Source organism: Oncorhynchus mykiss, chromosome 5, assembly GCF_057628025.1.
Source record: "Oncorhynchus mykiss isolate SJ-2025 chromosome 5, ASM5762802v1, whole genome shotgun sequence".
NCBI lineage: Eukaryota > Metazoa > Chordata > Actinopteri > Salmoniformes > Salmonidae > Oncorhynchus > Oncorhynchus mykiss.
In genome coordinates, this window is record NC_143026.1 from 33,144,913 (window position 1) to 33,157,914 (window position 13,002).

Sequence of the window (13,002 nt, forward strand, 5' to 3'; positions counted from 1 at the left end):
AATCCTTATTGTGGCTAGCTTCACATATGTCCCACTGAGTTTCGGTCGACACTCACTCCACAGCAGTTTACCCAAAGCTTTTTAACGCCTCCCTATTCGCGACTTTCGGGGTTAACTTTTACGGCACGTGCTGCACCCTCCTTTTTGCAGATGTGACCTGAACCGAAGTTTATATTTGATTATATTCAATCCGATGTCGGGTAGTAGTCGACACTTACGGGAAGTGTGATGATGAGGCAGTTACTTCGTTGAGAATGAATACTTGGAGGGGTAGTAGCCTAGCACACTAGTTACGGTATTCAGGGAAGATCATGGCGGCGGTGGAGGTGAGTGTGAGTAGCGGCAGTAGTGACACATCTAGCACCGGCGAAGAGGAGAGGATGAGGCGGTTGTTTCAGACTTGCGACGGTGACGGTGATGGATACATCAACAGGTAAGTCTATTTTATCAACGACACGGTGGGGTTAGAATTGAAGGCTACCAAATGCAAATTAACAGATTTTCCCAGACATGTATATACGATCTGGAAATATGATCACTTGTTTAGTTAGTTTTGTAATGTGAGCAAATTGCCAGTGACTTCCGTAGCGAACAAGTCCTCGGATTTTGATTCGAAGACATCGAACCATGCCCAGTCTCGATAACTGGCAAGGGCAAACTATCGAAAAACATCTGCATTCCATGGAAGTGTTGGCTTGAGTTTTTGAAAGCAACTCAAATGTAATTTGACAATGAAAATGTTGCAACAGTGTATTTAGTTGAAACTAAGAATGTAGCTAGCTAACTAGTCTCCAGACAATCATACTCATATAACGTTACTAACTGCAGACTAGAAGAAACTGTTGGCCAATAACATACTTCCTATTATGTGTATCATAATCATAACCATTCAGTTTGTAGCTTGTTGCAAAAAAAATGTATGGACATTGCGTATGTTCTAAAAGCTTATGCACTGAGTCAGAACTGCTTTCACACATGCTCATTAAGGAGGGCTACTGCATAGTGTAAATAAACACCAACACTCCAACTTAGATCACAGCAACTGGATTTGATGCAGCATCCAAAGACCTTTTACATTTCATGTGCAGGCTGCAGAAAAGTGGCATGAGCCAGGCAAGATCATGGAGAAGACTCCTGAGCACAGAGAACCTAAACATTTGTCCATACCTCGGAATAGGGAATCAAGGCCTATTCCTGTCCTAACATATTCTTGTGAGTGTGAGTTATGGTGTTATTAAGTTACAGTTTACACAGCGATATGAGTTATAATCATAGTGGTGGTCTGTAATTATAAAATGCTCATGAACTCTGAAGTGTTGAATGTTCTTTCTTGGCAGTAAAGTAGGCATGCTTCAGGCTATACACAAGCAGAGAGAGCGGTGAGCAAAATTAAAACATGCAGGAGAGGAGAGCTTAAGAGCATTGGTTACTTTTGATTAAACTCAAACACATCTTTTTCAGCCCTCTCTTTTGTTACAGAAAAGCCCATGGTTTGCTTAGTCATTTGAGATGCATGTTTTTATGTATATTTGTGGCATAGAACACACTGCTAAATGGATTGGTTGCCCCTGTAAGGCATCAAAGATGATAAATGGAACCTGTTCTGTGAAAATGTATGCTTTGGCTATATTCTCCATGCATTCCAGCTGTTAGACATGAAACTGACGAATAAGATATCCATTGTGCTGAATAACTACAGCTGGAGGGGCATAATGTTCAATTTCCATGTATAGGGGAATATCTTTTGCTGTAATTGTATGCCTTTCCACTTCATATAGGAAACCTATTTTTCCCCCTCCAAACCTGTCCTAATATTTATTTATTTTCATTATTTTGAGAAGTGAAGACAATTCCTCAGGCTGCTGCCCTGGCTAATGTATCAGCAATTCAACTTAGTGCTGCAACTTGTACACCACTCTTCAATTGAAAACAGTTATCTTCCTCTCCCTGTCCTTCCCCCCCCCCCCCTCTCTCTCTCCTTTTACCTCTGCCTCTCCTTCACCATGTCCCTCCTTATTTCTCCCTGTTTCTTTGCTTATCACCATACTTTTCCTCTTGCCTGTATCTCCTTCCCTCTCTCCTGCAACTTTTCCATCTTCCTAAAAACCTCCTTCTCTCCTGTTAGGAATGACCTGCTGATGGTGTGTAGACAGCTAAACATGGAGGGGTCTGTGGCAGAGATCATGGACCAGCTGGGAGCAGACGAGCGAGGCAAGATCTCCTTTGAGGACTTCACCCGCTGCCGCATGCAGCTGGTCAATGAGATCCGTAAGGAAGAGGGCGAGATCTCCCAATGCTCCCAGGACTCTGACACTAGGAAGCTCAGGGAACACATCACCTCCTGGCCAACCAGTAGCAAGATTAGCAGGGGTGAGTTTGGGGATAGCCAATCAAGATTAGCCAGAATTTTGAGTTACATTGTTAAACAAGAGATGCCAATTAATCATAGCTGCCTACTAGCATAAAACCAGCTAAGAACAGGCAACACCAAACAACTAAATCTAACACCCAACATTCAACAACTAACTGCAAACAACCACTAACCCTTATTACACAGTCATTATTGGCCATAAACAACTGACACCAAAGTGCTAAAATGAAACAACCATAACATAACCTGCATGACTGAGGCTAGAGTTTTTAGCTCTGTTGCTAAACCCACATATTTGTTTGGGAGTGCCAAACCTTCACACTGCTTATTAGTTATGAGTTATTACCTGTTATTTCTAAGTTTACTACCTGTTAGTTATCGAGTTATAATGTGTCCCCTAGGGGCCTTGTCAGGAGCCAGAGACAGCTGGGAGTACTACTCTGGGGCCCGGGACCTTCAGAGTTCAGACATCCAGCCTCAGCAGACACAGACCCAGCAGCAGCCAGCCATCCTCCAGAAGCTCCTAGAACAGCCTGGGACTGTCCTAGAACAGCAGGCTGCTCTTCATAAACTCCTGGCCCAGACCAGCACCCGCTGTGCTCCCCTGGAGGGAAACTACCTGGAGCTGGCCAACACAGTGAGTGGACTGCTGTTGGTGTTGAGTGCGTACTGCATAATGCTGGTGGTAGCATTTGATGGATTCCTGATATGTTGCCTTTTGAATTATTTTGTGAGCCACCCAATGGCCAAAATAGTTGTTTCTAGTCAAAAGCCAGTCTGCAACTGCGATACTCTCAGCTGACTGCTTAGCCTCTGAGTTACTGGATGTTTACTGCCAACGATGAAGGAATGAGTGTGCAATGAATGGTGGAGTCTGGAGATAAGACAACCGTGTTGTCAGCTGGCACCTCCAACACTTATACAATGTCTAGTTGGTAATACACAGAAACCTAAGAAGTGTTGTGGTGCTGTGTAAAAGTTGAACCATTGAAAATCAATATAATCTTCCTGGGAAAAGACTTTCAACATGAAGATAGGGGGAAATTAATTAATTATTGGTGTAGTAAGCGTGGTTATGCTGCAGAGGGCAGTGCTGCTCATGATAACTCAATCTTCTTGCATTTACCTCTCCTGCTTAGAGCAGTCACTGGGCCTGAATGGCTTGACATCAGGGTGCCCCCTCATTATGGTTAGGATTTGAAGAGACTGATCCTAACTGCGACACCGTCCCTGTGTCTTTACTCTTCAGCAAGATAACTGTCAAACCTACAGACCTCTTCTGACGCTAGAACCACAGCGAGGTATCACAATGCTTTTAATGCTTCGTCCAGGTAGGGATTCCAACTCTCCCTAAGTGTTGACCTTGGCTCTCTCTGTCACTTTGCCTTAAGGGGTATCATCAGGGTATCACCTCCCCTGAGCAGTAATCACACCCCTTTATTAATGCATCTATATTTATTATTCATCACATTGGGCTGTCATATCTCCTTCCTATATCAGGTTTCAGGGCTGGGCGCCTTTATTGACCCATAGAAATCATTTAGAAGTTTATTACTGACATTCACATCTTGACACCTTCCCTCTGTAGATTAGCACAGGCACCAGAGAGAATGGGAGGTTAAACGCTGTCGGTTGTGAGTGACTGAAAGAGATGTTCGTGTCTGATGGAGAAAGTGTAGTTACTAGTCACTTTCCAGGCCTAACCATTATGTGGGATAAGGTGCGGTGGTGTAGCAACTGTTTTTAGCCCCCCCCCCCCCCCCCGCGCAATTAGGAGCCCCACTTTACGGGTTTGACCTGCTGGCAGCTGTGTTTAATGCGGCCGCCAGGCTTCGACCACAGGGCCAATGGAATATCTGGTTCCTGACACAGGAAGGCCGTGAAACCATCAATGTTTTGGTTCTCTAGGTAGCACAGGGACTTTATGGACATGGTCCCTGTCATGTTTTGGGATGTTTTCAGAGTAGGGGGAGCGTATAGATGCTGTATAGCCTATGATTGTGTTTGTTAGTTATTTTTAATGCCTGGGTTGCTTCTTTTTATTTGGGTTTATGAAAAGTTGAAATGTAAAAGGTCTAAATGACAAATCAAAGTTTATTTGTCACACGTGCCGAATATAACAGGCGTAGACTTTACTGTGAAATGCTGACTTACAGGCTCTTTCCCAGCAATGCAGACTTCAAAAGTAAGAACATTTGCTAAATAACAAAAAGGAAATAGTAACACAATAAAATAACAATAACGAGACTTTATACAAGGAGTACCGGTACCGAATCAATTAACAGGGGTATGAGATAGTTGAGGTGATTGATGTAATATGTACATGTAGGTAGAGGTAAAAGTGAATAGGCAATCAGGATAGATAATAAACAGATAATAGGCAGAGTAGCAACGTGTGGCGTCTATGCATGTGTGTATATGTTTTGTGTGTATTGGAGTGTCGGTGTAGTATATGTGTGGGTAGAGTCCAGTGCAAGAGAGTCAGTCCTCCTCCAAAAATGTCCTCCTCCCAAAATTCTAACATGCTGACTAGACCGGGCACGCACCAACGTGCGCATGTTGATTTTGTCCATCCACACCAGATGCGATTAGGACACGCAGGTTAAAATACCAAAACAAACTCTGAACCAACTATATTAATTTGGGGACAGGTCTATAAGCATTAAACATTTTACCTGAAATGCACAAGGTCCTCTAATTCTACAATTAATCCACAGATAAAAGGTAAAACCGTGTTAGTTTCCAGTAATCTCTCCTCCTTCAGGCTTCTTATTCTTCTTTGGGCTTTATATGGCGGTTGGCAACCAACTTTCAGGTGCATCACCACCACCAACTGGAGTGTGGACCCCTGTTCATCTTTCAATCACCCACGTGGGTATGCTCCTATAAACCAATGAGGAGATGGTAGAGGCGGGACTTGCAGCTCGTCAAGAACCACGTTTTATTTTAGCACCTGGCTACGTAGACGCTCGTGGGCAGTTTGGATTTAATGATTGAGTAACATGTATGTGTACATTTATTTTGCAACGCTCGTGCACGTCACGCTAGTGGTTTGGTCAGCATGTAAGTTATTATCTTACTTCATGCACTCATGTAGACCATGTTAGTATGTGGATGCCTTGTATGGAATTACGTTCTGACCTTGAAGGGCATTTGCAAATATTAAGAGATTATATACTGAACAAAAATATAAATGCAAAAATATCAGCGATTTTACTGAGTTACAGTTCAATTGAAACACATTCATTAGGCCCTAATCTATACAGATATGCATCTATTGGTCACAGATACCTCAAGAAAAAGGTAGGGGCGTGGATCAGAAAACCAGTCAGTATCTGGTGTGACGACCATTTGCCTCATGTAGTGTGACATATCTTCTTTGCATAGAGTTGATTGTGGCCTGTGGAATGTTGTCCCACTCCTCTTCAATGGCTGTGCAAAGTTTCTGGATATTGTCGGGAACTGGAACAAGCTGTTGTACAAGTCGATCCAGAGCATCCCAAACATGCTCATTAGGTGACATGTCTGATGAGTATGCAGGCCAAGGAAGGTCCTTGTGAGATGGGTTCATGCATTATCATACTGAAACATGAGGTGATGGAGGTGAATGAATGGCACAACAATGGGCCTCAGGATCTCGTCACGGTATCTCTGTGCATTCAAATCAGCATCGATAAATTGCAATTGTGTTCGTTGTCCGTAGCTTATGCCTGCTCACACCATAACCCCACCTCCACTATGGGGCACTCTGTTCACAACGTTGACATCAGCAAATCGCTCGCCCACACAACGCCATACACGTGATCTGCGGTTGGATATACTACCAAATTCTATAAAACAACGTTGAAGGTGGCTAATGGTAGAGAAGTTAGCGTTCAATTACCTGGCAACATCTCTGGTGGACATTCCTGAAGTCAGCATGCCAATTGCACGCTCCCTCTAAACTTGAGACATCTGTGGTGTTGTGACAAAACTGCACATTTTATAGTGACCTTTTATTGTCCCAAGCACAAGTTGCACCTGTGTAATGATCATGCTGTTTAATCAGCTTTTTGATATTCCACACCTGTCAGGTGGATGGATTATCTTGGCAAAGGAGAAATGCTTACTAACAGGATGTAAAAAAAAAAAAAAAAAAAAGCTTTTTGTGCGTATGGAACATTTCTGGAATCTTTTATTTCAGCTCATGAAACATGGGACCAACACTTTACATTGCGTTTTTATATTTTTGTTCATCGTACATCAGCTGCTGAGTGGCGAGTGAATGCTACATTTTCTCCTGTGTTAGTAGAAATATTGAGTGTGTGCGTGAGAGGGGGAGAGCGTGTGTGTGTTTGTGCGTCAGCCAGCGCTGTGTATAGCAGAGAATACATTGCCATCCCTGGTTGAATAGAATCCCATGCCCCCTCACCCAACACTCATTACCCAACTCCATATCCCTCCACACTCAGTAAACAGCATTGTGTTTGGGGGGGAAATAAGCTGCATATCATTATCCCCCTGAGAAGAAACTTAATCCCTGGGTTTGCAGATTGCTTTCTGTGGCATTTTGAGTTTATTCACACCCCTGTTCATTATCTGGTATTTTGTTTGGCAAGTTAGGGGGAAGCTAATCACTATACGGGAATGATGTTACCCCGTTGGCTGCAGCCAGCATCTGGCCAGGGCTGTAAAGGCAGATTAACACTGTCAATGGAGACATGGGACATATGCAGCGGCCACCAACAGATTAAACAATGAGGACGGTACATCACTGTCAATGGAGACATGGGACATATGCAGCAGCCACCAACAGATTAAACAATGAGGACGGTACATCACTGTCAAAGGGACTTTCCAACAGTATTGGACTAAAACGCACTTCTCATTCCTCTTTGATTTGGATACCTTTTATTTTTCTACTTTTTTTTCCTCCCCAATTTCATGGTATCCAATTGGTTGTTAGTCTTGTCCCGTCCCATCGCTGCAACTCCCATATGGACTCGGGAGAGGCGAAAGTCGAGAGCCGTGCATCCTTCCGAAACACAGCCCAGCCAAGCCGCACACCAATGTGTCGGAGGAAACACTGTACACCTGGCCACTGTGTCAGCGTGTATTGCGCCCGGCACAGGAGTCGCTAGTGCGCGATGGGACAAGAAAATCCCTAACCCAGACGACGATACCTTTCTGATTAGATTTTATTCGTCACATGCTTTGTAAACAACAGGTGTAGACTAACAGTGAAAGGCTTACTTAGAGGCCCTTCACAACAATGCAGAGAGAAAGAAAATAGAGAAATAATAAGACGTAGTAATAAATACACAATGAGCAACGATAACTTGGCTCTATAAACGGGGTACCAGTACAGATTCGATGTGCAGGGGTATGAGGTAATTGAGATAGATACAGTGCCTTCAGAAAGAATTGACTTATTCCACATTTTTCAGATTTTTTTTCTCACCCATCTACACTCAATAATACCCCATAATGACAGTGACAACATGTTTTTAGACCTTTTTGCCAATGTATTGAAAATGAAATGCAGATGTATATCATTTACATACCCCCCTGAGTCAATACCTTGTAGAAGCACTTTGTAACGGTTTTCTTGTGGTGAAGGAGAGTCGGACCAAAATGCAGCGTGTAGATTGCGATCCATGTTTAATATACAAATGTAAACCACGAATCAATTATAAACACTACAAAACAAATAATGTAACAAAAAACGAAACAGCCTATACTTGTGTAAACTAACACTGAGACAGGAACAACGACACTAAGGACAATCACCCACAAAACACCCAAAGAATATGGCTGCCTAAATATGGTTCCCAATCAGAGACAACGACAAACACCTGCCTCTGATTTGAGAACCACTTCAGACAGCCATAGACTTCACTAGAACACCCCACTAAGCTACAATCCCAACACACCACATACAAAAACCCATGCCACACCCTGGCCTGACCAAATAAATGAAAATAAACACAAAATACTTCGACCAGGGCGTGACACACTTTTGGCAGTGATTACAGCGATTTGTCTTTCTGGGTATGTCTCTAAAGCCTTGTTCACATTGGCAGTTTTGACTCAAATCGTATTTATTTGCATATCTGATTAAAATCTGTTATTTTTTCCTGCAGTCTGAACAGCCAAAAAGCACATGGAATCAGATATTTCAAGCCACGTACAAATCTGATTCCTTGCCATGCGTCTTGTCTGAACAGTCAAATCTGATTTATTTCCCCTCAAGTGGTTTTTATTGTAATGGATTTCCTCCTCTTCGTCTGAGGAGGAGTAAGGATCGGACCAAAGCGCAGCGTGGTAAGTGTTCATGATGATTTTAATAAAGAAAGCACTGAACACTGAATCAAAACAATAAACGATGACGTGAATTTACAAAAAACGAAACAGTACCGTGTGGCCCAAACACACACACGGAAACAAACACCCACAACTCAAAAGTGAAACCCAGGCTACCTAAGTATGATTCTCAATCAGGGGCATCGATTGACAGCTGCCTCTGATTGAGAACCATACTAGGCCAAACTCAAAAAACCCCAACATAGAAAAACACACATAGACTGCCCACCCAACTCACGCCCTGACCATACTAAAACAAAGACAAAACAAAGGAACTAAGGTCAGAACGTGACATTTATACTGTTATTTGGCATATCTTGTTGCTTGCTAGCTACTCTGTTGACAGTTTTGACCATAACTTGTTGTAGCTAACTAGCTTGTTAATCGTTTACAAACAAATGAGTTAATGTGCTAGAAAGCTAAACGGCTAGCTAGCTAGTTGACTGCTGTGGCTAGGCAAGGACTCATTTTGAAAGTTGGATCAACTTATCCTTTGAGGCTTTAGAAGTGTTCTTACACTATGATTTTGAACATTCAAAGTAACTGGGAAACCTCCATGGCAGGCATTGTTGTCACCATATCTTGCTACGTAACTTTTGAATGATCGGAAGCACGAGCACCACCACCAGTCAGCCTACAACATTGTGCACACACCAGGACTCAAATTTACAGGCGACAGTGACAACAGCGTTCTATGCCCCCATGTGTGGCCGTAATTCACCCCCAAGAAATCCATGCTTTGCAGCCAGAGTGGCCGTTGTGTCCTTGGGCTGAATATAATAATTCTCTTCTCACTGCTGCCAATTGCCTTACTCCGAAGCTCTTCTCACTCATATCGCTCTCTCAGATATCTAAATTCTGATTATAAACTGGGTGGTTCAAGCCCTGAATGCTGCTGATTGGCTGAAAGCCATGGTATATCAGACCGTATACCACGTGTATGACCAAAAATGACTTTTTACTGTTCTAATTACGTTTGTAAACAGTTTATAATAGAAGTAAGGCACCTCGGGGGTTTATGGTATATTGCCAATATACCACAGCTAAGGGCTATGTCCAAGCACTCCGTGTTGCATCTTGCATAAGAACAGCCCTTAGTCGTGGTATATTGGCAATATACCACACCCCCCCGGACCTTATTGCTCAATTAGCCAATGCCTGTCACATGATTGGGTCCTTCTCACAGGCATTGCAGCTCCGAAGTAGGCTAAAAGAGGACAGACACACATCGGGGTCCTTATTGAATTCCGAGGTGCTAAATGATGTTAGAAGAACTGTTGACATTGACTTTTCTTCAGCCAACAAGATGAGTAGGCCTAACGAACAGCAAAAGCACTAGCCTAAGTCAATCAACAATCCCTCATAGTACACAAGTTTACCTATTCTATTGGTTAGCTTGACCTTCTGTAAGATAAATAAATCTTCCAAACATACTCTCAAACAGTTGTGGGATGCGATAGATCCCAAATTAATACAACCACTGTAGCCTACAACAAAAAAACATTTAAAATAAATTAGGCTGATGCAACAGATCAGAATGTTAAGCTTAAAATGTTAATAAACTATTAGGCCTATTCTTCACATTATAAGTGCAGCAATGCGCACACGGCAGTAGGCTATAAGAGTGACTGCGGGCGCTTTCATATAAAAAATAAAAATAAAATATCCTTCAGAAATGTGTTGTTAATATGACTAGATTTGTCTTTGGCAGCTGGACGATGAAAGAAAGTTGTCATATGAGGAAGTGTTTATCAAATAATCCCCTTAACATTCGGTCGGAAGATCGTACAACATTCCTCATAAAATGACAAAAAAACTTCCAGGTTTTAAACAATTATGTTTATGGTTTAATAGTTTCAAAATATTGACTGCCTCCACTTGTGAGGTGTGTGATGTTGCATAAACTCATATCTGTCTTTCAACAGGCAGTGGCCTTTCTCCACCAGTGCCTCAAGTATGTCGACAGAATCAAGCCTTTAGATATGAATAATGATCCTGCATTATATTGGTCAAAGATGACTGGCGTTTAGTCTAAGTGTGTGTGTGTGTGTGTGCGTGTGTGCACAACTACACTAGTCTAATTATTTATGTACATTTACATGCACTTTTCTTTCTTAACAGAATAGCTACTGTTTTTTAGTTTTTCAAATCAATTTCATTGGCTATTTTGGTTAATGGCCTTGGTGCCCTGGCAGATTGGGCACCTCTTGAAGGCCAACATGAAATTCCAGGCCTGGCACACACCCATTGTTACTAAGACAACTACCGTAGCCATGTCAGCAAATTTTTGCAGTGCTGTCTGTACACACATCCGATTTGGTCACTTGTAAACTTGCTATTTGGACAGTCAGTATTCCAAAACGGATTTGAAAAACCAAACTGAGTGAGCATTAAAACCTGCAGTGTGTACAAGGCTTAACAGCTTTGCACACCTGGATTGTGTAACATTTGCCCATTTATTAAAAAAAAAATATTCAAGCTCTGTCAAATTGGTTGTTGTTCATTGCTAGACAACCATTTTCAGGTCTTGACATAGATTCTCAAGAAGATTTAAGTCAAAACTGTAATTCAGCCAGTCAGGAACATTCACTGTCTTCTTGGTAAGCAACTCCAGTGTAGATTTGTCCTTGTGTTTTAGGTTATTGTCCCGCTGAAAGGTGAATTAATCTCCCAATGTCTGGTGGAAAGCGGACTGAACCAGGTTTTCCTCCAGAATTTTGCCTGCAGCTCCATTCCATTTCTTTCTTTATCTTGAAAAACTCCCCAGTCCTTAACGATTACAAGCATACTCATAAAATGATTCAGCCACCACTATGCTTGAAGATATGGAGAGTGGTACTCAGTATTTTTTTTATTGGATTTGCACAAAACATACAGTAACACTTTGTATTCAGGACAAAACGTTAATTGCTCTGCCACGTTTTTTGCAGTATTACTTTAGTGCCTTGTTGCACCCAGGATGCATATTTTGGAATATTATTTATTCTGTACAGGCTAACTTATTTTCATGCTGTCAATTAGCTTAGTATTGTGGAGTAACTATACTGAGCAAAAATATAAACGCAACATGTAAAGTGTTGGTCCCATATTTCATGAGCTGAATTAAAAGATCACAGAATGTTCCATACGCACAAAAGCTTATTTATCAAAAATTTTGCACACACATTTGTTTACATCCCTGTTAGTGAGCATTTCTATTTTGCCAAGATAATCCATCCACCTGACAAGTGTGGCATATCAAGAAGCTGATTTAACAGCATGGGCATTACATAGATGCACCTTGCTGGGGACAATAAAAGGCCACTATGCTGGGTGTTGAGGAGTGTTTCTGTTTATAATAAAGTACTTTTGTGTGGAAAAACTCATTCTGATAGGCTGTGCCTGGCTCCCCAGTGGGTGGGCCTGGCTCTCAAGTGGGTGGGCCTAAGCCCTCCCAAGCCCACCCATGGCTGTGCCTCTTTCCAGTCATGTGAAATACATACACTAGGGCCTAATGCATTTATTTCAGTTGACTGATTTCCTTATATGAACTGTAACTCAGTAAAAGCGTTGACATTATTACATGTTGCATTTACATTTTTGCTGAGTAAACAATGTTATTGATCCATCCTCAGTTTTTTTCTATCACATCCATTAAACTCAAACTGTTTTACAGTCCCCATTGGCCTCATGGTGAAATCCCTGAGCGGTTTCTTTCCTCTCTGGCAGCTGAGTTAGGAAGGATGGCTGTATCTTTGTAGTGACTGGGTGTGTTGAGACACCATCCAAAGTGCAACTAATAATTTCACCATGCTCAAAAGGATGTTCAATGTCTGTTCAATCTCTTTTTAATTTTTACCCATCTACCAATAGGTACCCTTTGCTAGGCATTGGAAAACCTTCCTTGTCTTTGCTTTTGAAGTTCACTGCTTGACTGAGGAACCTTACATATACAGTGCCTTGCGAAAGTATTCGGCCCCCTTGAACTTTGCGACCTTTTGCCACATTTCAGGCTTCAAACATAAAGATATAAAACTGTATTTTTTTGTGAAGAATCAACAACGAGTGGGACACAATCATGAAGTGGAACGACATTTATTGGATATTTCAAACTTTTTTAACAAATCAAAAACTGAAAAATTGGGCGTGCAAAATTATTCAGCCCCTTTACTTTCAGTGCAGCAATCTCTCTCCAGAAGTTCAGTGAGGATCTCTGAATGATCCAATGTTGACCTAAATGACTAATGATGATAAATACAATCCACCTGTGTGTAATCAAGTCTCCGTATAAATGCACCTGCACTGTGATA

At 42.0% G+C, this 13,002-nt stretch overlaps 1 protein-coding gene across 3 annotated transcripts in view; it reads left to right on the forward strand.

Moving 5' to 3' along the window:
• LOC110523629 (colorectal mutant cancer protein) overlaps positions 1–13,002 on the forward strand; it is a 124,638-nt gene continuing 111,636 nt past the window's right edge. The window contains exons 1-3 of one of the 3 annotated variants that reach the window (XM_036977296.2): positions 1–433; positions 2,126–2,370; positions 2,773–3,008. In XM_036977296.2, the coding sequence (XP_036833191.1) occupies positions 312–433; positions 2,126–2,370; positions 2,773–3,008 (603 nt within the window). In that variant the 5' untranslated portion in view covers positions 1–311. The remainder of the gene's footprint in view (positions 434–2,125; positions 2,371–2,772; positions 3,009–13,002) is intronic. The other 2 variants (XM_036977297.2, XM_036977298.2) reach the window with 2 other exon arrangements.